Below are 22,320 nucleotides of genomic sequence, written 5' to 3' on the forward strand. Positions count from 1 at the left end.
CTCCTAGGCACCCTACAAATAAATATATGGCTTATTTATGCTACAAAGTTATTCAGGAAAACTTAAATTGAGGCTCGTTCTCCCTTACTATGCAGTCCAATCAAATTCTGTGCACAGCTGAAATAAATGTGCTGTATTAGAAAATAGTGCATTTATGTCATCTTTCAGGCAAACGTGAAAATATACATATGGATCTACCTTATTATGTCACAGATGTTTCATCTAAACGGTATTTTGCTCAATTTTTTTTATGATTCTAAAATATCACTAGTTTTCACATCCTGATTCTAATCAATCTTTTCAACACAATTTCACACAAGTCGTTCTATCCAGTATTTAATAAGCTAAAACCAGACAGAGGCAATGGTCACCATTATTTAAACAAACTATTCAATAAATTATTTTCTAACCCAAAGGAATAAAGTACTTCATATACCTATTTATTTATTTATTTATTTATTTATTCACTTAATTCATTTTTAGAGTGAGAGAGCTCCAGCAGAGGAAGGGATGGGGTTGGGGGGTGGAGAGACATCGAGAGAGAGAGAGAGAGAGAGAGAGAGAGAGAATATATCTTAAGCAAGCTCCACACTCAGCATGGCACCCAACATGGGGCTCAATCCCACGACCCTGGGATCATGACCTGAGCTGAAATCAAGTGTGGGACGCTCATCTGACTGAGCCCCCCAGGTGTCCCTAAATTACCTATTTTTTTAATATGAATTATTCCACATAGCATTTTGATAAATCATGCTATGCAGAAGACAGCCTTACCCAGGCATAGATAGAGTTAAATGGGGAAGAAAGATATAGGAAACAAATGTAAATATAAAAACCACTCTCTATATTGTTGGATTTAATTCTGGTCATCTGCTTTGAATTGCCAGAGGACAATAAGGTAGACCCTGAAGCTAGAAGTAGGTTGAAAGGCAAATATTTCAGAATTTTATACTAAGCCGGACTAGTTACTGAAAACAGCTAAGGAATAGGTGAAAGCAGAGTTACTTGTTACAACTTGAAACTCATTACTGCCAGGAAGCATCCCTGATTACATTGTAACAGAAACATGCTAATGAAGCCAAGGTCTTAAGTTCCAGGGAGCAAGCCAGACAGCATCTTGCAGTCTCTGAGTTACAGCTTCATCTGCCTTCCTACAAATATGTGTCCTTACTCAGAAAAGGAACAATGTGTGAGTATAAAATGAAATAATATAGGTCCATTACTAGCACTGGAAAAGCAACACAAATTTCATGTCCGATGGAGACTGGTTGAAAAGCAACAACCTCAAACATAAAAATCCCATATATATCCTAATAAAGAAGGATGATAGTTCCATGACATTATAAGATGTTAATTATTAACTAAAAGACAAAGATAATATCTGAAATTAAAAATAAAATATTTTCTATGGTAAAGAAAAATGAACTATATGGTTTCTATCAAGAAATATATTGGAGTTTTATTTTTAAAAATAAAGTTTTAGATGGCATTATTTCTTATATATACAAAAAATTCCCTATAGCTTTGTGCCAAGAATACAATAAAAACAGCTATTTTTTCAAAAAAAAAATGTTTTCTCATAAAATTTACTTTCCCATGACAACATGTGTTATTCATCATCTGAGAGAAGATATGTTTAAAGTATTTTTGCTTTATAAAACTATACTTTCTGACTTTTTCAAACACAGTGCCTTTTGCTATCAATAACAAAATATTAATGTTGCTATTTATTAATATATTAATTTATTTTTATTCACTTTCAGTAATAAAGACATCTATAATCAAGATTTAAGGCTTCTACACTACAGTGTAGACAGGTTCAATGAATTACTAATGTTTTTAATATCTCAGGTCAATGGATCAACCACTAAAATAAATTTAGCTCTACATAATCCTAAAAATAACTATGTCCAAAACAAGTTTCATTCAACTAAATACAAGTCAAAATTAAAAATTGTTACCTGTTATATAAAAATTATATGCCTATTATATTATACCTGATATAACTATGCCTGTTAAGAATAGTCATTAATACTCCTCATATATACTCCACTTTATATACCACACTGTCTTACACTTAGTTGACACGTAATACTTATTTGCTTAAAATGAATATATCAAATAAAGAAAATAAATGTAAATTATAAAAGCTGAGCACTGAATACCAGCAATAGCAAAGAGGTCCAGGGGCGCCTGGGTGGCTCGGTCAGTTAAGCGTCTGACTTCAGCCCAGGTCATGATCTCGCTGTCTGTGAGTTCGAGCCCCGCGTCGGGCTCTGTGCTGACTGCTCAGAGCCTGGAGCCTGTTTCAGATTCTGTGTCTCCCTCTCTCTCTGCCCCTCCCCTGTTCATGCTCTGTCTCTCTCTGTCTCAAAAATAAATAAACGTTAAAAAAAAATTAAAAAAAAAAAAAAAAGAGGTCCAATGGAATGACAAAAGAGAAAAAACTCTTGAGAATTCTAATGATGGTAAAAGGTCTAAAAGTTCATTCCCATCATTCGCTATATTTCACCTCGTTTGAGAGAGTTCACAAAGTGTAAGACAATAACACAAAATCTATGATTTTTATGCCTCGCTGTTTTCTATTATGTCTTAACCTTGTGATGGTGATAAAGTACATAGTAAATAAGTTTTAGGGCCTTTTTCTAGCCAACTATGTGGTGTCTCGGGGGTCTAATGCTAACTATTGTCAACTAAATTTTTTCCCCGTAAGAGAAATGCAAAAACTTGGAGGTTACAACACAGCTGGGTGAAAAGGTGCTTACAGCGATAAACTCTAAGGTTGATGTAATAAAAGCATTGTGAAAGTAATGCATTTCAAAGTATTTCAATAAAATACATCTAACAGAGATTAAGGAAGTAACTCCAAAACATTTTAGGGTGTATTTATCTTTTTTCTGATTTTTTTTTTAGATTTATAATATATAAGCACATATTCCATTTCAAAAGCCTACTTTTTCTGTGTTCTTAATATCTTGAGAGATGGGAGTAGATGGGATATTTTAGTTATAGTGATGGAAAACCCATCTAGTTTAAGGGAAAAAAAATAAAAAGGAAAATCACTTCAAAGTTACTCTCAAGTTCCAGGGGTATCTTTTGGACTCACTGGCTGTAATGCAACCAGTCATGAGAAGCAGACTGGAATGTGGAAATGAATGATTCCCTCACCAGTAATCTGGGGTGAATGGTCATCCTCTCTGCTCTCTGTTTCAGGGTGTTGGCTCCATTCTGCTGTCTGCACAGCCTTCTCTGACATTCCAACCACAAGAAAAAAGATGACTGTATTCTGGTATGCAAATAGTCAAGAAACTATGTACCCATATCAGTCAAGAAACTGGTATAGAAACTCACGGGAAGAGATTCTGATTGACCTAGTCTGTGTCTATGCCCACACACCTGACCTTTGGTGGTGTCACGAAGAAATAACATAAGGGTTAGATGAACATATTCATCTAGAGAACATATAATATACAAAATAGGAATCTATAAAGTATTAAGTTTTATGAAATTTTATTCATTTATTTGTCCATCAGACAAATACTTAATGAAAGCTCATGATATTTTAGGCACTGTCCTAGACATTGACTGTTCAGATAGTGAAAGAGGTGGACGGGATACTGAGCTAAGTTGTTCTCGTAAACTATAGAAATTTGAGTGGTTTCATACAAAACAAATAAAACAAAATACTATGAACTCACTACTTAGAGAAGAAAAATAAAGATGGAAAATCTTTTAAAAACAAAAGTAATTTCTTGTGTTCTTAAAGAAAGAAATTAATTCCAGAATTAATGTCTCTCTGAACACATTACAGGTTTGAGTCATTCTTAGAGGAGGGGAAATTGCACACCTGTGTAAGAAGTTGCTCAGTGACTTACACTTACATAAATATATATGGAGCTGATGTAATAAATAGAATAGATTAATGTAAGATTACTACTTGCTGATACAATTCAAAACTTATTGAACACGATAGCATAATGTAAAATAACGAGATTTCCTTTACATGCACTGAACTTACTGTAATGTGCCAATATTGGACAAATTAGGTACTTTGGAGGGAAACCACAAAGAACACAAATGAACCATAATGTAGTTCTAAGGAGAGAAATTTTTGTATTACAGTTTTCCCCTGCTATCTGAAAGAAGAGTGTTCCTATGAAACCCTTCCTCCTTTGAAACGGTGTGAAGCAAAGAAGCAATGCTCATTTTGTAAAAGCGAAAATCCTCTTCAGATTTCTTTTGGTTAGCAAAAACAGGTAGTATTATAGGTTTTACATAACAGTGAAGTGACATAAAATGAAGTTTTGAATAACAGAGAAAACCTGGAAATGGAGAGCTTTCAGGATTTTCTAAGGTACAGTTAGAGTGGCTCATCCAATACAGTAGCATAATGGAGACTTCAGTTCATAGTCCCTGTTTTAAGGGGTCATTCAGAAAAGTACTTATAACACTGAACTCACCTAAAAACAGAGAATAGGGCATGTGGAGAGTTCAGTCCTTGGTCTACTTTTTGGTCTAATCCTTTTCAATCCCCCTTGATGATTTTTTCTAAGCCCCAAATGTTAAGTAGTTAATTTGGATGCTGATGTCCCCTGGATACCTATCTGTGGTACAAGGTTCTCTACCTCTCCAATTTAATATTTTATTCCATGACAAGTTTCTCTTCATCCACTCTACACTACAATTTCCATGAAGGTGAGAATGATGTGTTATTTACTTACATGCATATGTCTAATATCTAAAGCAGTAAACATTAAGTACAGTTGTATTAACTCTGACTTAGAGCCTTCTTTCTAAGCCTCCCCTTATATTACTTCCATCAGAATGCCTTTCTCTTCCACCCACTCACCTTTTAAGTCCCTATTCATTTTCTCATGATTCAATTTAAGCATTTCTTTGATGAGATCTTTCCTGAATCCTTCAGAATTAGTCACTCCTTTCTTTGCCCAGCACCCACATCTACTATTAACAAAAGACCATACCTTCATTCAGATTTTGGTATCTTATTTCTCTCTTAGCAACTATAAAATTTTTATATATGCATATATACATACTGTATACATTATATACACCCACATACATATACACACACACATATACACAATACTTAATGTATCACACACCTGTAACCCTCTACAAGACTGCAAGATTGTTGAAGTCAAGGACAATAGATTACTTGCTATTGTATTCTTGGGCTAAGACTATTTGTTGACTGAATAAATAAATGTCACAAATAGAAATAGTTACTTTCCAAAGGAACAACAGATAAGTGAACTAACAACCAAAATGTTGCTTTTAGTAAGAAAAAAATAGTATTACCTTTAAATAAATAGATGAGAATAAAGGTATGTTCATGGGTCATTACTAAGCTTACATGTATTGTCAGCTTTATAGTGCTGTTTAAGTTTTGAGGTGGTTTATTTTCTGTAGTTGTTACCCTTCTAGATATATTTATTCAAGTTTTCAAAGTATTTAAAGTAAATATTCAAAGTATTTAAAGATCATTGCTTCTTTTTGTTACTACTTATTTAGGTATGGGATTATTTAAATTATCGTAGTTCTTTAAATAATTCACTATCTCCTGAATAGTTTACTGTATCAGTATTTGAAACACTTTTGTCTAGATTTACATAAGACAGTACTCCTGAGAAATGTGTAAATATTATTGAAAAAACTCAAATAAATTAAAGGGATGCTGTTATTTAAAATACATCTTATTAGTTCTTGTAAAAAGAATAAATTCATAGGTGCGAAGATAGTATCTCTTTCAAGTTCAGATATTCCTATATCTATTCTGGTTAAAGCAAAACATAAGAAACTGAAGGCATTAAGCAATGATAGTCTGTTAAGCAGACTAAGGATGTAAAAATGAGAGCCAAAACAAGTTTGTAAAAGGACTGGTTGTCTCTGAGTAACTTTTTATGTACACACCTGCATGTATGTACATGCATACATCAACCTATATAAGTACTTATAATTCCCTGTGTCTAATTTTACTAATTTCTAGGTTTGAAAAATGAATGTCATTTTACTCCTACAGATAATAGTATTAGTCTTATTACGGTAATATAGAATAGCCTGAAATTTCCAAAGTGACAGAAAAGGGACAGAAAGTGAGATTACTAAAGTTACCAATTCTTATCTGATTGGTCCTTTGACTCTTCTAGTTCCCAGCCTAACACATTTCCTCTTGCATGCAATTCAGAAAAAGGCAGACTTACTACATATCATGTACAACACCCTGACAGAATCTTTCAACTCTCTTAGGATAACAGTAACTGCTCTAAACTCAGGGTTTCAGTCATGACAGCATTGTTACTCTTGTTCTTTTACTAGGCATGCCTCAATATGTCTTCTGCCTACGGTCATGGTCCCTGCCAGGCAAAAGAGCACAGCCATCAAGTTGAAGCAAGATGGTCTGTCTTTATGCATCGTGACACCACCGTCCACTCACAGAGAAGAGAAGAGAAAGAAAGAGACAGTTTTACCCGCAGAAAGGAGAGGTCCCGGTTGTGCTCGATGCTGGTTATCTCCAGGTTGCCCATGACCACCTCACAGTTCTCATAGTATTTGCGCAAGGCTCGATACTGCTGCTCCAGGTCAGAGAGAGAGCTCAGCTTGTTCTCTGTCCCTGCACACACTGCCAAGACAAAAAGATACACAGGAAGTTATATAACCTTTCTATGCCATGCACAATGAAGAAGTCTCCCTCAACTCTTGACTCCACATGCTCTACTCCGATTCCCTGAACTAAAAACTATTTTGAATGTCATTAATACACATAAACCACACACTGATACACATCCTCACTTTTATTTTTCTCCAGCTATAAGGAGATACAATTGATACATATACAAGGTATACAATGTATGTATTTGATACACTTACCTGTTGAAAATGATTACCATCATAGCATTAGCTAACACCCTCGTTTAGGTCTCATAATCACCATTTTTTTTTAATTTCTCATTTATTTTTGAAGGGGATGGGTAGAGAGAGGGAGACAGAGGATCTGAAGCGGGCTCTGTGCTAAGTGCAAAGAGCCTGATGAGGGGCTCAAACTCACGAATTGTGAGATCATGACCTGAGCCAAAGTCAGATACTTAACCAAGCCACCCAGGAACCCCATAATCGCCATTTCTTTTTCACAGTGACATTTCAGATCTATTCTGTAAGCAACTTTCAAGTATATAATATAGTATTGTTAATTATAGTCACCATGCTGTATGTTAGGGCCTCAGAATTTGCTCATCTTATAACTGGAAGTCTGTACCTTTTGATTGGTAATCTCCCCCGAAGCCCCAGGTAGCTAACACTCTACTCTCTGTTTTATGCATTCAGTTTTTTTAGATAAGACATATAAGTGATATTATGGTTTTCTATTACTAAACTGCATGTTCTAAGGACAGAGGATAAGAAGGCATGGGTCCCAAAGAAACAGAGCAAAGAGGGAAATTAAAACAATCACATTTGTAGTGACACATAAAACATGTAAATACATTAATCTCATTTAAACAAGATTTTCTTTAGAACTTATAATTTACCATATTTCCTAAAAGAATAAACCTACATAAGTAAAAAAATCAAAATATAAATGTTAACAATTTTATTCTTAAAAATAATATTTTTCTATTGCTAAATAAGCCGCTCTTAAGTAAAATTTTTACATAATTAAAACTTGTGCCTTTAAGCCCTCAAATACTACATTTTAAAATACAAATGTTCTAGCATCAGCAATCAGACAACAAAAGGAAATAAAAGGCATCAAAACTGGCAAAGATGAAGTCAAGCTCTCACTTTTTGCAGATGACATGATATTATACATGGAAACCCCGATAGACTCCACCAAAAGTCTGCTAGAACTGATACATGAATTCAGCAAAGTCACAGGATACAAAATCAATGTACAGAAATCAGTTGCTTTCTTATACACTAACAATGAAGCAACAGAAAGACAAATAAAGAAACTGATCCCATTCACAATTGTACCAAGAATCATAAAATACCTAGGAATAAACCTAACCAAAGATGTAAAAGACCTGTATGCTGAAAACTATAGAAAGCTTATGAAGGAAATTGAAGAAGATATAAAGAAATGGAAAAACATTCCATGCTCATGGAATGGCAGAATACTGTTAAAATGTCAATACTACCCAAAGCTATCTACACATTCAATTCAATCCCAATCAAAATTGCACCAGCATTCTTCTCAAAGCTAGAACAAGCAATCCTAAAATTTGTATGGAACCCCCAAAGGCCCTGAATAGCCTAAGTAATATTGAAGAAGAAGACCAAAACAGGAGGCATCACAATCCCAGCCTTTAGCCTCCACTACAAAGCTGTAATCATCAAGACAGCATGGTATGGGCACAAAAACAGACACACAGACCAATGGAGTAGAATAGAAACCCCAGTACTAGACCCACAAACGTATGGCCAACTAATCTTTGACAAAGCAGGAAAGAATATCCAATGGAAAAAAGACAGTCTCTTTAACAAATGGTGCTGGGAGAACTGGACAGCAACATGCAGAAGAATGAAACTAGACCACTTTCTTACACCATTCACAAAAATAAACTCAAAATGGATAAAGAACCTGAATGTGAGACAGGAAACCATCAAAACCCTAGAGGAGAAAGCAGGAAAAAACTTCTCTGACCTCAGCCACAGCAATTTCTTACTTGACACATCCCCAAAGGCAAGGAAATTAAAAGCAAAAATGAACTATTGGGATCTCATGAAGATAAAAAGCTTCTGCACAGCAAAGGAAACAATCAACAAAACTAAAAGGCAACTGATGGAATGGGAAAAGATATTTGCAAATGACATATCAGACAAAGGGCTAGTACCCAAAATCTATAAAGAGCTCACCAAACTCCACACCCAATAAACAAATAATCCAGTGAAGAAATGGGCATAAAACATGAATAGACACTTCTCTAAAGAAAACATCCAGACGGCCAACAGGCACATGAAAAGATGCTCAACGTCACTCCTCATCAGGGAAATACAAATCAAAACCACACTCAGATACCACCTCACACCAGTCAGAGTGGCTAAAATGAACAAATCAGACTATAGACGCTTGAGAATTTGTGGAGAAACGGGAACCCTCTTGCACTGTTGACGGGAATGCAAACTGGTTCTGGAAAACAGTGTGGAGGTTCCTCAAAAAATTAAAAATAGATCTACCCTATGACCCAGCAATAGTACTGCTAGGAATTGACCCAAGGGATATAGGAGTGCTGATGCATAGGGACACTTGTACCCCAATGTTTATAGCAACACTTTCAACGATAGCCAAATTATGGAAGGAGTCTAAATGTCCATCAACTGATGAATGGATAAAGAAATTGTGGTTTATATATACAATGGAATAGTACTTGGCAATGAGAAAGAATGAAATATGGCCTTTTGTAGCAACGTGGATGGAACTGGAGAGTGTGATGCTAAGTGAAATAAGTCATACAGAGAAAGACAGATACCATATGTGTTCACTCTTATGTGGATCCTGAGAAACTTAACAGAAGACCATGGGGGAGGGGAAGGAGAAAAAAAAAAGGTTAGAGAGAGATGGAGCCAAAACATAAGAGACTCTTAAAAACTGAGAACTGAGGGTTGATGGGGGGGTGGGAGGGAGGGGAGGGTGGGTGATGGGCATTGAGGAGGGCACCTGTTGGGATGAGCACTGGCTGTTGTATGGAAACCAATTTGACAATAAATTTCACATTAAAAAAATAAAATAAAATAAAATACAATGTTAAGCAATTTAGATTGATATATTCGTAAACATATACTAGAAATAGAATATGTTGTAAAATATGAGTTTTTATTGATATCAACTGGGCCATTCTTTGGTATTCTAAGGTATATTCATTAGCATATTCATTAGTATTCTAAGGTATAACAGACTGACAGTAAAGGATCTCAGTATGCCTTCTTTGAGGGCATTGATCATGAGTCTGTTCACAGATGAGCACTGAGTGTACATACATGTTTTTGTTTTGTTTTGTTTTGTTCTGTTTTCTGTGTTGATATTTTCCCTATCTTCCAGAAGTCAGAGTTTTAGTTATTACTTCTCATGGTTTGTATACCTGCCTGTACAAGATCTTTATCATTTAATGTACCAATTCAAATCTTCAATTGCCTGAAAAAAACTGTATTATGCATCTTGTAATAATAGTATGGAAAGTCTAAAAAAAGGATGTGAAGTTATCTTCTTTGAGTAAGATACATAATATACAGCAACTTAAGGCAAGATATAAAGTGTAAACTTTGAAGACACTGGAAACAGCTGCGTAATAAAGTCACATAAACAGCTGTATGTTATGCACACAGAAATGACAAGTCATAATGCTTTAGTGGTATTCAAGGGAATGGGTTTCTGTACACAAAGGAAAAAAAATCTAGATGGATACATTCCAATAATTAAGACCACCTTAACAACTATTGTTGCCTACTGACATATCAAAAATGACAAAAATCTAAATTTAAAAGTATTGAATGATAATGTAGACCTTTAACCATAGTGGAAATTTACTGCTAAAATAAAAACAAGACAAAAACTTTCCTCATCTGGATGTCTAAAGTTTATCAAACAGTATATTTTATAGAAATATGATTTTATAAGTGAAATTATGTCCCTCTAAAAGATATGTTGAAAGCTAAGACCCTGGTATCTGTGACTATCACCTTGTTTGGAAACAGGGTCTTTGTAGATGTAATCAAGTTAAGATGAAGACATTAGGTAGGCCCTAAACTCAATATGATAATGGCCTTCTACGAAGAGGAAAACATCATGTGACTACAAAGATAGATGGTGGGGGGCAGAGGACAAAAAAAATGTAACATCTTTAACTCTCAAAGATGTGAGTGAGATGCAGCTGTATGCCAAGGAATGTCAAGAATTGATGGCCACTACCAGAAGCTAGGAAGAGCCAAGGGAAGATTCTACCCAGTCTCAGAGGCCCTGCTGACACCTTGGTATTAGACTTTTAGCCTCCAGAACTGTGAAGGAATAAACTGCTATTGTTCTATGGTTTGTGGTACTTTGTTAGAGCAGTTCTACAAAACCAATACATAATATTTAGACTGTTTCTGAAATCTAACATCTAAAGAACTGTTAAATTTCATTTCCTTTCTCCAGGGTCCTGTCACCCTATCACCTCCAAGCTACTCCCCTGCGTTCTCCCTTGCTGAGTGCCAAGTCTCTCACATGCCATGCTGGAATTCATTTGTTACCTTTGAGAATGCAGCTTTTTTTTTTGTAGAATGCTAGGGATGGAGGCAAAGACTTCTTGAATCTTCAATACCCATTCTCTTCTTCGTTCATAGTAAATAACTACACGACTTTACCTGGGCATATGGCCACCCCAGTAAAAGATTACATTTCTCATTGCTGCTCTTGGAGGTAACGTTGTATGCTATCTTGTCAGAACTTCATTTAAAACATGACTGGAGTCAACTTTGTCTCTTTTCTTCTTCACACCTTCCTTATGCTGTCTGGAATGGGAATGGGATGGCTAAACCTTGATCCACCATTTTGGACCATAAGACCTAGGGACACACCCTAGATATTTGTTGAGAAATAAGCTAAAAGTAAGCATGGTTTTCAAACAATTAAGATTTTACATTGTTTTATTATCATTAACATAAAGATAATGGTGAATTTTTTTAATGACTGCTAAAATATTATACATAGCAAGTATTAAATTCTAGTTAAGTTATACGCTTTTGACCTTAAGTAATTTTTACTATTCCATTACATTGTTTGACTAAATAAAATTCAATTCAGAATGAAATTACAAAACCATTATTTTTTTTAATTTTTATGTAAATTCCAGTTAGTTAACATAGTATAATATTAATTTCACCTCTGGAATTTAGTGATTCGATATTTACATACAACACCAGGTGCTCACCACGACAAGTGTCCTCCTTAATCCCTATCACCTATATAACCTATCCCCTGCCCACCTCTCCTCTGGTAACCCTCAGTTTGTTCTCTGTAGTTAAGAGTCTGTTTCTGAAGAAAAAACAAAGTCATTCTTGACCATTTGAGCATTTTTACTGGTTCTGTGGAAGGTTCACTTATTAAAACTAACAGACATTAAGAAAAAATTAATTTCTGTTGATAAGTACAATAATTTCAACACAGCAGGTGAACAAAAGTGATTGATTCATGTACATGATCCTTAACAGCCAATATCAAAGTCTATTTTTTTTTAATTTTTTTCCAATATACTCTAGAGACTAAGAAACACCTTTAATCCACAATACTTATTTTTATTGCTCCTAGAAAATTTATACCAAAATCTTTATAAACTTGTAAAATGTCTGTTGAGAAAAGTACTATGATATGGGTTTATGAAATATAGATTTCCATTGTTTTACATTCCAATGAGAACAAGCTTATATTTTAATACAACTACTGATGGGGAAATTATACATTGATTAATAAACTTGCTGCACTATTTCTAAAATATATGCAATGCCACACTGAAATTTATATACAACTTATGTTGCACAAGTTTCTTTCAATTGGAAATAAAACCTGTACTTTAATATCACTATATAAAAGTCAATATGTAAACATCTAAATGAAAAGTTTTCTAAAATATTGACTGCACTCTGACCTTTTGGATAGAAACCTGAATGAATTTGGGGAGAAACATTTATTCATAGAATTGTAATCACTAAGCATTTTTCCATATTTCTCATCCTGAATATATGAAAAAAGTATATACTATAAATTACTATGGTTATTAATTATTATAATCATCTCTTTATATAAGAAAGCCACAAAGGCTGTAAACTCTTTGAAAACAGTACAATTTATTATTATTTTTTTTTAAAGTAGGCTCCATGCCCAGTATGGAGCCCAACCTGGGGCTTGAACTCACAACTCTGAGACCAAGAAGTGAGCTGAGATTAGGGCACCTGGGTGACTTGGTCGGTTCAGCATCCATCTCTTGATTTCAGCTCAGGTTATGATCTTACAGTTCATGAGTTTAAGCCCCATATCAGGATCTGTGCTGGCAGTGGGGAGCCTGCTTGGGATTCTGTCTCCCTCTCTCTCTGTCCCTTACCTGTTTGTTCTCTATCTCTCTCTCAAATAAAAATAAAGTAAAAAAAAAAAAAAAAAAAAAAAAAAAAAAGAACTGAGTTGAGATCAAAAGAAGAATGCTCAACCCACTTAGCCACCCACGTGCCCCTTTTTCTTTTCTTTTTTTTTTATTTTGTATTGGCTGAACTATATAGCATAGTGCTTTGCAAGAAATTATCATTTAATAATATTCATTTACTCTCTATAAAAACAATTATAACTGGGATTCATAAAATAACCCTCAATTCAGAAAATTTTCCATTGTTTAATAAATGATAAGCTGTGTTTTGTATATACCATATGAAAACAAAATTGGAATGAGTATGCTTAGAAATATTTTTCAACAACAACAACAAACTCCTCCAATAAACAGGAAATCTGATTAATTAGAATATTGTCCAAACATTCTGGTCTTTGGAGGTTTTACTACACACAGTTCAATTTAGGAAATATTTTTGTTTCAGTGAGGCTTTCCTATATATTTATTTTTGATCCAAACTGCTGTCTATAATGACTATTATACTCTTCTTAACTTTTATCTTGAAAGACAGACTTGATCTGAAAAGAACTAGTTTGGATAAATGCATTAAAATCATTTGTATTTCTCTTCATGAAGCCTTCACTGAATGCCTCACAACTTCCATTTGTCAATTGATTTTACCATCAGGCAATGTATACAAGACAATGTTTAAACCATCAAGTTTCATTGATTTCACAAAGTTGTTTATCAAACAGAATTGAAAAATTTTCCTTACCAGCCAAAACAAGTTTAACAAAATTCAGTCCCCTTTGCCAACACTATTATGAAGTCCTTAAACTATAAGCTTATAATTCTTCAAGCTTCAAAAATCCTGAATTTGCCTGTTCTTCCTACAGTTTTCATTCCAATTGTAACTCCAGCAGTAAAGTTGTATGTGAGGCCTTAATAAAATCACCAATTTTTCTATTTGGTATTGATTCTGTTACAAATGTAGCTATAGTTGCAAACATGGGATTTTTATTCTTCTTGACAAGATTTATTTTCCAATAGTGAGTGAACTACATAATCCTCCTTCAGTAAAAAAAATAGGAATATAATTAGGAGTTTGTAACAATACACAAAGGCGGGTTAACAAAATTATCTGTTTGATTCATGGGGAAAATATATTTGAAGTGGAATGAAGAAACATTAATATTATCCATTTGAATACCAAAAATCAATTACTGCCTCCAGGCATGTTATAACTGTGGAAACCAGCCCTCCATTTGTTTACATAACAAAGATAACAAGAGGGCTTAAAAAAATCAAATTTTTCCCTTACTTTCATATCAAATGCCTATATGAGATATGAATTAAGAAATGAATAATTATTTATTTAGCATCTTACTGTTGACCCAGTATCATGGAAAAAAATATATATTGATTAAATGTGTTTGTACAAGGTACATTGTAAAGAAGCAATTGAGTGATACACATAAACCATGCATATATTGTGTGCATAATTCAGAGACAATCTGCATAAAAACATATATATACTTGGTAACCCAATAAATTCTCTAATTTTTCTATCTGATTTAATAATAAGTACTCTCTCAGAAATATGAACATAACAAATATGCTTTAGTTGAATGCACATTATTGGGCATTTAAAAATCTGGAGCTATAGTAAATCTCCAAAAATAAAATACTTAAGCACACATCATCAGGGAAATACAAATCAAAACCACAATGAGATACCATCGTACATGGGTCAGAATAGCTAAAATTAACAACTCAGGAAACAACAGATATTGGTGAGGATACAGAGAAAGAGGAGGAACCCTTTGCACTGCTGGTGGGAATGCAAACAAGTGCAGTCACTCTGGAAAACAGTATAGAGGTTCCACAAAAAAATAAAAATAGAACTCCCCTACAACCCAGGAATTGTACTACAGCTATTTATCCAAAGGATCCAAAAATGCTTATTCCAAAGGGCACAAGCACCCCAATGTTTATAGCAGGGCTATCAACAATAGCCAAACCATGGAAACAGCCCAAATGTCCACTGACCTGATGAATAGATAAAGAAGATGAGATATATATATACATATATACACACACACACACACACACACACACACACACACACACACAAACATAAGCGATGAAAAGAATGAAATTTTGCCATTTTCAACAACATAGATGGAACTAGAGTTTATTATGCTAAGCAAAATTAGTCATCCAGAGAAAGATATCATATGATTTCACTCATATGTCAAACTCGTGGGTTTGAGGAACACAACAGGTGAACATAGGGAAAGGGAAGGTAAAATAAGATAAAAACACAGAGGGAGGCAAACCATAAGACACTCTTAAATACAGAGAACAAACCAAGGGTTGCTAGAGGGGAGGTAGAGGGAGGAAGGGCTAAATGGGTGATAGGCATTAAGGAGGGCACTTGTTGGGATGAGCACTGGGTGCCATATGTAAAAGATGAATCACTGGGTTCTACTCCTGAAACCAAGAATACACGGTATATTAACTAACTTGAATTTAAATTAAAAAAAATAATAATAAATAAACAGGTGAGAGGAAAAAATAAAGTAATTTTAAAAAGGCACAAAAGAGTAGCAAACATTTTCAGTGACTATTACTGAATGCTATTACAGTCACACAGAGATTGCAGCCCTATGTTCAAAATATATCCCCAAATGAGGCCAAAATTGCCACTTCTACTACTATCGTCATTTAAAACAAATTATTGCAATCTTTCCCCTTGACTTGACAGTAGGCTCCTGTCTGATTTCCTGGATTCCTTATGTGTCCTGATTAATTCATTCTCCACACAGGGTCCAGAATGATCTTTGTAAAAAACATAAATCGTTCACACCACTCCCCTCATGAAAACTCTTCTTGGAGTTTTCTTTTTGTTTCTAATGTTTGTTTGTTTGTTTGTTTGTTTGTTTGTTTGTTTTAAATGTTTATTCTATTCTTGAGAGAGAGAGAGACAGACCAAGAGCCAGGAAGGGGCAGAGAGAAAGGGAGACACAGAATCTGAAAATGTCTGAGCTGTCAGCACAGAGCCCCATATGGGGCTCGAACCCCATAAACCATGATATCATGACTTGAGCCAAAGTCGGATGCTTAACTGACTGAGCCACCCAGTTGCCTGTAGTGTTTACTTATTTTTGAGGGAGAGAGAGAGAGAGAGCAAGCAGGGGAGGTGCAGAGAGAGAGGAAGACACAAAATCCAAAGCATGTTCCAGGCTCTGAACTGTCAGCACAGAACCGGATGCAGGGCTCAAACTTGTGAACAGCAAGATCATGACCTGAGCCAAAGTCAGATGCTTGACTGACTGAACTACCCAGGTGCCCCTAAAACTCTCATTGGCTTCTAATCACACTTATAAAATCCAAGCATTTCAACATGGCATGTAAGAAACTGTATTTAATAAGAAATGTATTCAGGTCTTTGCTCGAACATCACTCCTTCAGAATAGATTTCTCTGACCACCTTCTCTAAAATAAATAGCTGGTTCACAGACTTCATGCCTGTCTTGTTTGCCTCCTTTATTTATTTCTTTTTTTACTGCTAACTGAGATTGCATTATACGTTTTGCTTACTTATTTACTCTATGTTTCTATATTACAGTACAAGCTCCATAGGAGGCAAGCTTAGTCTGCTCAACACCTAAAAGAGCAGGCACACAGACTCTCAGTCAATACTTATTGAATAAATGAATGGACTTTGGAGTCACTGAGAACCATAACTGAGCCAGGATCAAATACGCTGGTTCTTCCATTTTTAAAAGCTGAATAAACTTGAGTAAATAATTTCACCATTTTTAGAGTCTCTGTTTCTGTATCTACAAAGTAGGATTTTGTGCTAAGTATTTTTTAGCAATAAACTCAGTTTAGAGGTTAAGAACACAGGGCCTAGAGCCAGATGTCCAGCACAAAAATCTAGCTCAATCACTGGCCTACAATGTAATCTTGAGCAAGTTAGACTCTGTCATTCTATTTCCTCTTCTGTAAAATGGACATAATAACAACTACCATCTCATAGGCTATTGTGAGGATTAAGTGAGTCTAAATGTGTAACTTGCTTTGCACAATGTTTGATTCATTGACAGAGCTCAATGTTACCTACTGTCATTTATCAAAATATGTAGTATATAGCATGTGCACATTATTCAATATATTAAATCCAATTAAAATATAAGACTTGCATAGGTGATGTACTCAATAAATCTGATCTAAAGGAATGAATACTGGACAAAGAAAGTAGGGGTTGGGACTCCATCACTCCAACACTTTCTAGCCACGTAAATTTGAACAATTATTCTGTTCTCATTTGTTCCAACTTTCTCTTTTCTCAAATAGGATATCTTTATGTTTCCCCTCAGCTAAGAAATTCTGTGATTTAATTTATTTCTAAAGTATTTACTTAAAACCTACTCTACACTATGTAATAGGCTGCATTCATTGGATGCTCCTGAGGTCACACTGTGGCAACATCTTACAACATTATAAATTAAGAATACAAGGGGCACCTGGGTGGCTCAGTTGGTTGAGTGTCTGACTTTGGCTCAGGTCATGACCTTGCAATTTGCGAGTTGGAGCCCTGTGTCGGGCTCTGTGCTGACAGCTTGGAGCCTGGAGCCTGCTTCGGATTCTGTGTCTCCCCTCTCTGCACCTACCCCACTTGTGCTCTGTCTCTATCAAAAATAAATATTTAAAAAAATTAAATTAAGCATACACTTATCAAATGACCCAGCAATCCCATTTGTAGGTCCCTAGATAAATAATTATGTTCACATAAAAATGTGTATAGGAATGTTTATAGGAGCTCTACTCAAATTCACAAAAAAAGTTGGAAACAACTCAAATGTGTTTTGATGGGCAAAATGATAAACTATGGTATACATATTCCATTAATATCTATCTATTCAGCTATAAAAACGAACAGATGATTGATGTATCAACATGGAAACTTCTCAAAGGCATTATCTGACTGAAAGAAACCAGGCTCAAAAGGCTACATATGATTCTATGGATACACCATTTTGTAAAACAACAAAACTACTAGGATGGAGGACCAACCAGTGGTTGCTAGGGGATGGAGAGGAGGGATAGTGAGGGTTTGACAAAAGGATCACCAGGGAACTTCGAGAGATAGCAGAACAAGTCTGCATACTGACCATGGTAGTGATTACATAGATGTCTACAGTTAAAACTCAGAGAACTATATACCAAAACATTGTAAATTTTAATGTGTGGAAATCAAAACACACAAGTGGCCTGTATATCTAATGGAGTTAAATATGCTCCTGTATGAAATTAATGAAACATTTTTATTATATTTTTTTCCAGGTATTTTATGCTTTCTTTGGTCCTTTTATGAATAATTATGCCCAAAATGATAAATAAAGAAAATAGGTTTATAGTTCTGATTTGTAATTTACATTACACAAACTGTAACTAAAATATTTTTGATGTAGAAATTGGTATCCTTTTAAAAAAGTAAGTAACCTTCTAGTGTATTCTCTGAATCCATTTTCTATCACTATTTTATTGACTCCCAAAATAACAAAACATGGGATCTGCTGAAATTAACAAAACATTTTCTAAATGATGTTTGAGCCAAATTAAAAGGGCACTTGGCATTGTAGACCTTCACTAATAGAGCTGTAGCTAGGAAAGACAGGCATTCTATAGCACAGTCTGATGAAAGGCAAGTCCATAAACTATGTATACTGTTACATGCTGGTCCATCTAAAATGTAATTGATCTGTATTTTCCCACTTTTGTTTACCCACAATAGTCTCTAAATGTCCTCAGAGATGTTTAAACTGCTAAATTATGTTGCAAAGAGAAATAATCTCATTGGCAATGACCAAAAAATGATAGATATAAAATTATACATGATTGTCTCCTGTTTATGAATGATATGTTTTGTAAGTTGTCTACTCGAATTCAGTCTTCTCAATAGGTTATTCTTTTATGGGTCTAATTTTTTTTCCATTTTATATTTCAAAAATTAGCCTAGTAAATTTAAAACATTACAAATGAATTTAAATGCAGTATATATATCATCAAAATCTGACTTGTAACTGCTTGTGTATAATTCTTAGTTCCTGTTCTTGATTATTTCCTGTTTTTAAATATTTCATTGTATTTTTTTCTTAAATTACATTTCATAAAATTCCCATGTTCAAAGTGAAAAAAAAAAACATTATAGAAAGACTTTACAGAGTTAGAAATTGCATTTATGTCATCTATTCTTGGATAAAATAATATTCCCCCTACCACTGTTTTGCCACAAATCTCTCCAGCCTTTTTTTTTTTTTTTTCTAATCATTCTTCCCACCCCTTACCACTCCCCTACACATAGTCCTTCTTATTTACTTTGTAGTATTTCATTTTCTGTGAAAGTGCTAGGTCCTTAACTTTAATGTACATACTGGACTTGACAAGCAATTAAAGCAAACAATTTCCACTCATCAAGGCTTGCCAAATTAGTCATCTGCCATCTGCCCCATCATCTGGCTCTCCTTGAGGTCTTGCTGTGAATCTGGATGCACTCTCTCAGATTAAGAGGGACAGTGCAAACCTCCAAGCTGGTGAAATGCCAGTGGGAGCTAAGTATGTAAACATTAGCAACCATCTTTCTTCCCTAGATTATCATGCCTACGACCATCCCCTTGTGTGTAATAAAAACCAGCCTGTTTGTGATGCCTTATCACTATGAGACCTTTGCCATTCATTGTAATTAAAGTGGGGTTTGTGGGATTTTTTTCCTAGTAGAACTATTTAAAAGAAGGAATTAGACTAGTTGTTCCTACTGTGAAGCTATGCTCACATATTAAGTCTGGTTTCTTAAGCATTAATAAAGATGTACATTAAGAAATACCCTATGGCCTTTGTATTACATTGGTTGCAGAGTGAAACTTTGTTTTCATTCTCTCCACTGGCAAATGTTTACTTGGCTGATAACATGTGATATAAGTGCTTTCTAAAGATTTTCAATCAAACTATATAAGCAGTTGGCAAAACTGAGAAATAGCAAGGGTGAAACACGGTATTGTTGTTACACACACACTCCCTTTTAAGGTGGTTCTTCCTCTAAGGCATTCCCCAACTCAGAGCTGCTCTAGGGCAATAGATGTCTTTGCTCAAATGAAGAAAGATACCTCTCTTCTGAGTGGATTAAACTCCACCCTAGGACACACCTTTGCCTATGTGATAAGAATGTGGGCAGCGTTTCACTCCCATTTTTACCCTAGTCCACGTGCCTATTTGCAGTGATGAACCTGCGTAACTATAGAGAAAAGTTCTGGTCCACTCCACTGTCCTGGGTCCTCCATCCAAACTTGCTTATTCAAGGTAATGTTTGTGTCAAGGTAACGTGTCTAAACAAGTAACAATCGCTTTAAAAAAAAGTGTGCTAAAGTTAGACTTGTGAGAGGAAAGGGTGCCCCGGATGACATTTTTTACTGTATCTTCAGATAATCTACATGTAAAACCAAATTTAAGATCACCTTCTAACAAAATGTTTGAAAGTTTTAGAAGCCAATTCTTAGTCACATAACCCTCTTGGGTGAAAAACAAACTGACAAGCAAAATACCCATCTGAGATGGATATAGACTACATAATAAAATGTCACCTTATAATTTATTTGAAATTATTTTCCAATAACCCCAAATTTATTTTTCTAGAAACCAGATTCTATAATCTCCACTAGGCTGGTCTCTGTGAAAGATTCAGATTAGCACTGTGTGGTTATTTTTACAATGTAATCAACTTCAAATACTAATTGAAATTAGGTGTTTGATAAGGAGATAGTCATCACTAGGACAATATCTGCCATTCATTCATTTATCCTGTCATGCATTTATTCAACAAATGTTAATTGGGGAACCACAATATATGGACTTTGAGCTAAGTGTGAAAGGAATAAGAACGAAATAAGATCTGTGTCTCAAATTTATAACATTTACACTCTCATAGAAATCCTCTGTAAAAGGTTTTAGAAATGATATTAGTATATAAATTTAGATAAGCTGTTTTAAAGAAATTTTTTTTCTGATTTTGATTCACTGTCAATCAAAAAGATTCACAAAGTCAAAATTCATCTTATGTACAATACAGTGCGAAGCAGAAAAAATTTATGTGTATACATGTATATACAATATATATGTGTTTATATGTATACATATATATACACATATTTTTTGTGTTATAAAAGGTGGACATCACTTGTGAGAAGAAGTTTTTGGGGAAGTCTTTCTCTGTAATAGTTAGGAAATGCTGTTACCAAAGTAATCAGTATCATCTACATCTGAAGAAATACCACACCTCACAAACATTTTATCCACCTAGTCAGGTTCATGTATATATCCCTCCTAGGTCCTCCTTCGCTTGTCAAAGAGGAAAAAGTGAAACTGCTTTGACACAGACAGGCTAGACATATTTGTCTAGCTATATGTTATACTTAAGGCTGATTTTCAATCCAGTCCCATTCTATATGACTTAATAACTCTATGAACATATCATAGTTGTTTTTTTTCATTTTATTTAATTCAGAAATGTGATATCATAATTTTGAGATATTAACCAAGACATTCCACTACTAGTATCACGAGCAACTTCCTTATTAATTCCACAATCTCATGGATTCAAGGGGCATGAGACCCCAAACTACAGGGACAGTCACTTAATGTGGAATGTGTTCCTATGAAAGTTTCACTAATCTTTGGATTTAAAGATATAGAATTCCAGATCTTGTTTTTATTTCCTTTGGATATATATATATCCACATGTGGGATTACTGGATTATATGATAGTTCTATTTTTAAATTTTGGAAGAACTTCCATACCATTTTCTGCAACAGAGAGTAGACTGGGATTACCAGGGGCAAGGAGGGAAAAATGGGGAAATGTTGATCAAAGAGTACAAATGTTCAGTTATAAGATGAATAAATTCTGGGGAACTAACATATAGCATGGTGATTATAGTAAATCATATTGTATAACATACTTCAAAGTTGTCAAGAGAGCAGATCTTAAATGTTCTCTCCACAAAAGAGAAATGGTTATAATTATTTTGCAATATCTAAGTATATCAAATCAACACACTGTACACCTTAAACTTACAGAATATTATACGTCAATCATATCTCAATACAGCTGGAAAAATTAAATTAATTTTTAAAAATATGATATCCTACTTACAGGCTTTATTAAAATGGAGCA

General features: G+C 34.5%; 1 protein-coding gene across 6 annotated transcripts in view; it reads right to left on the reverse strand.

Annotated features, from left to right (window-relative positions):
* The window catches only part of ERBB4 (erb-b2 receptor tyrosine kinase 4), a 1,138,739-nt gene that overhangs the window by 716,099 nt on the left and 400,320 nt on the right, over positions 1–22,320 (reverse strand). For all 6 annotated transcript variants that reach the window (XM_045481110.1, XM_045481107.1, XM_045481111.1 and 3 more), the window contains exon 2: positions 6,489–6,640. In XM_045481110.1, coding sequence (XP_045337066.1) covers positions 6,489–6,640 — 152 coding nt within the window. The remainder of the gene's footprint in view (positions 1–6,488; positions 6,641–22,320) is intronic.

This window comes from Leopardus geoffroyi, chromosome C1, assembly GCF_018350155.1.
Source record: "Leopardus geoffroyi isolate Oge1 chromosome C1, O.geoffroyi_Oge1_pat1.0, whole genome shotgun sequence".
In the NCBI taxonomy this organism is placed as follows: Eukaryota; Metazoa; Chordata; class Mammalia; order Carnivora; family Felidae; genus Leopardus; species Leopardus geoffroyi.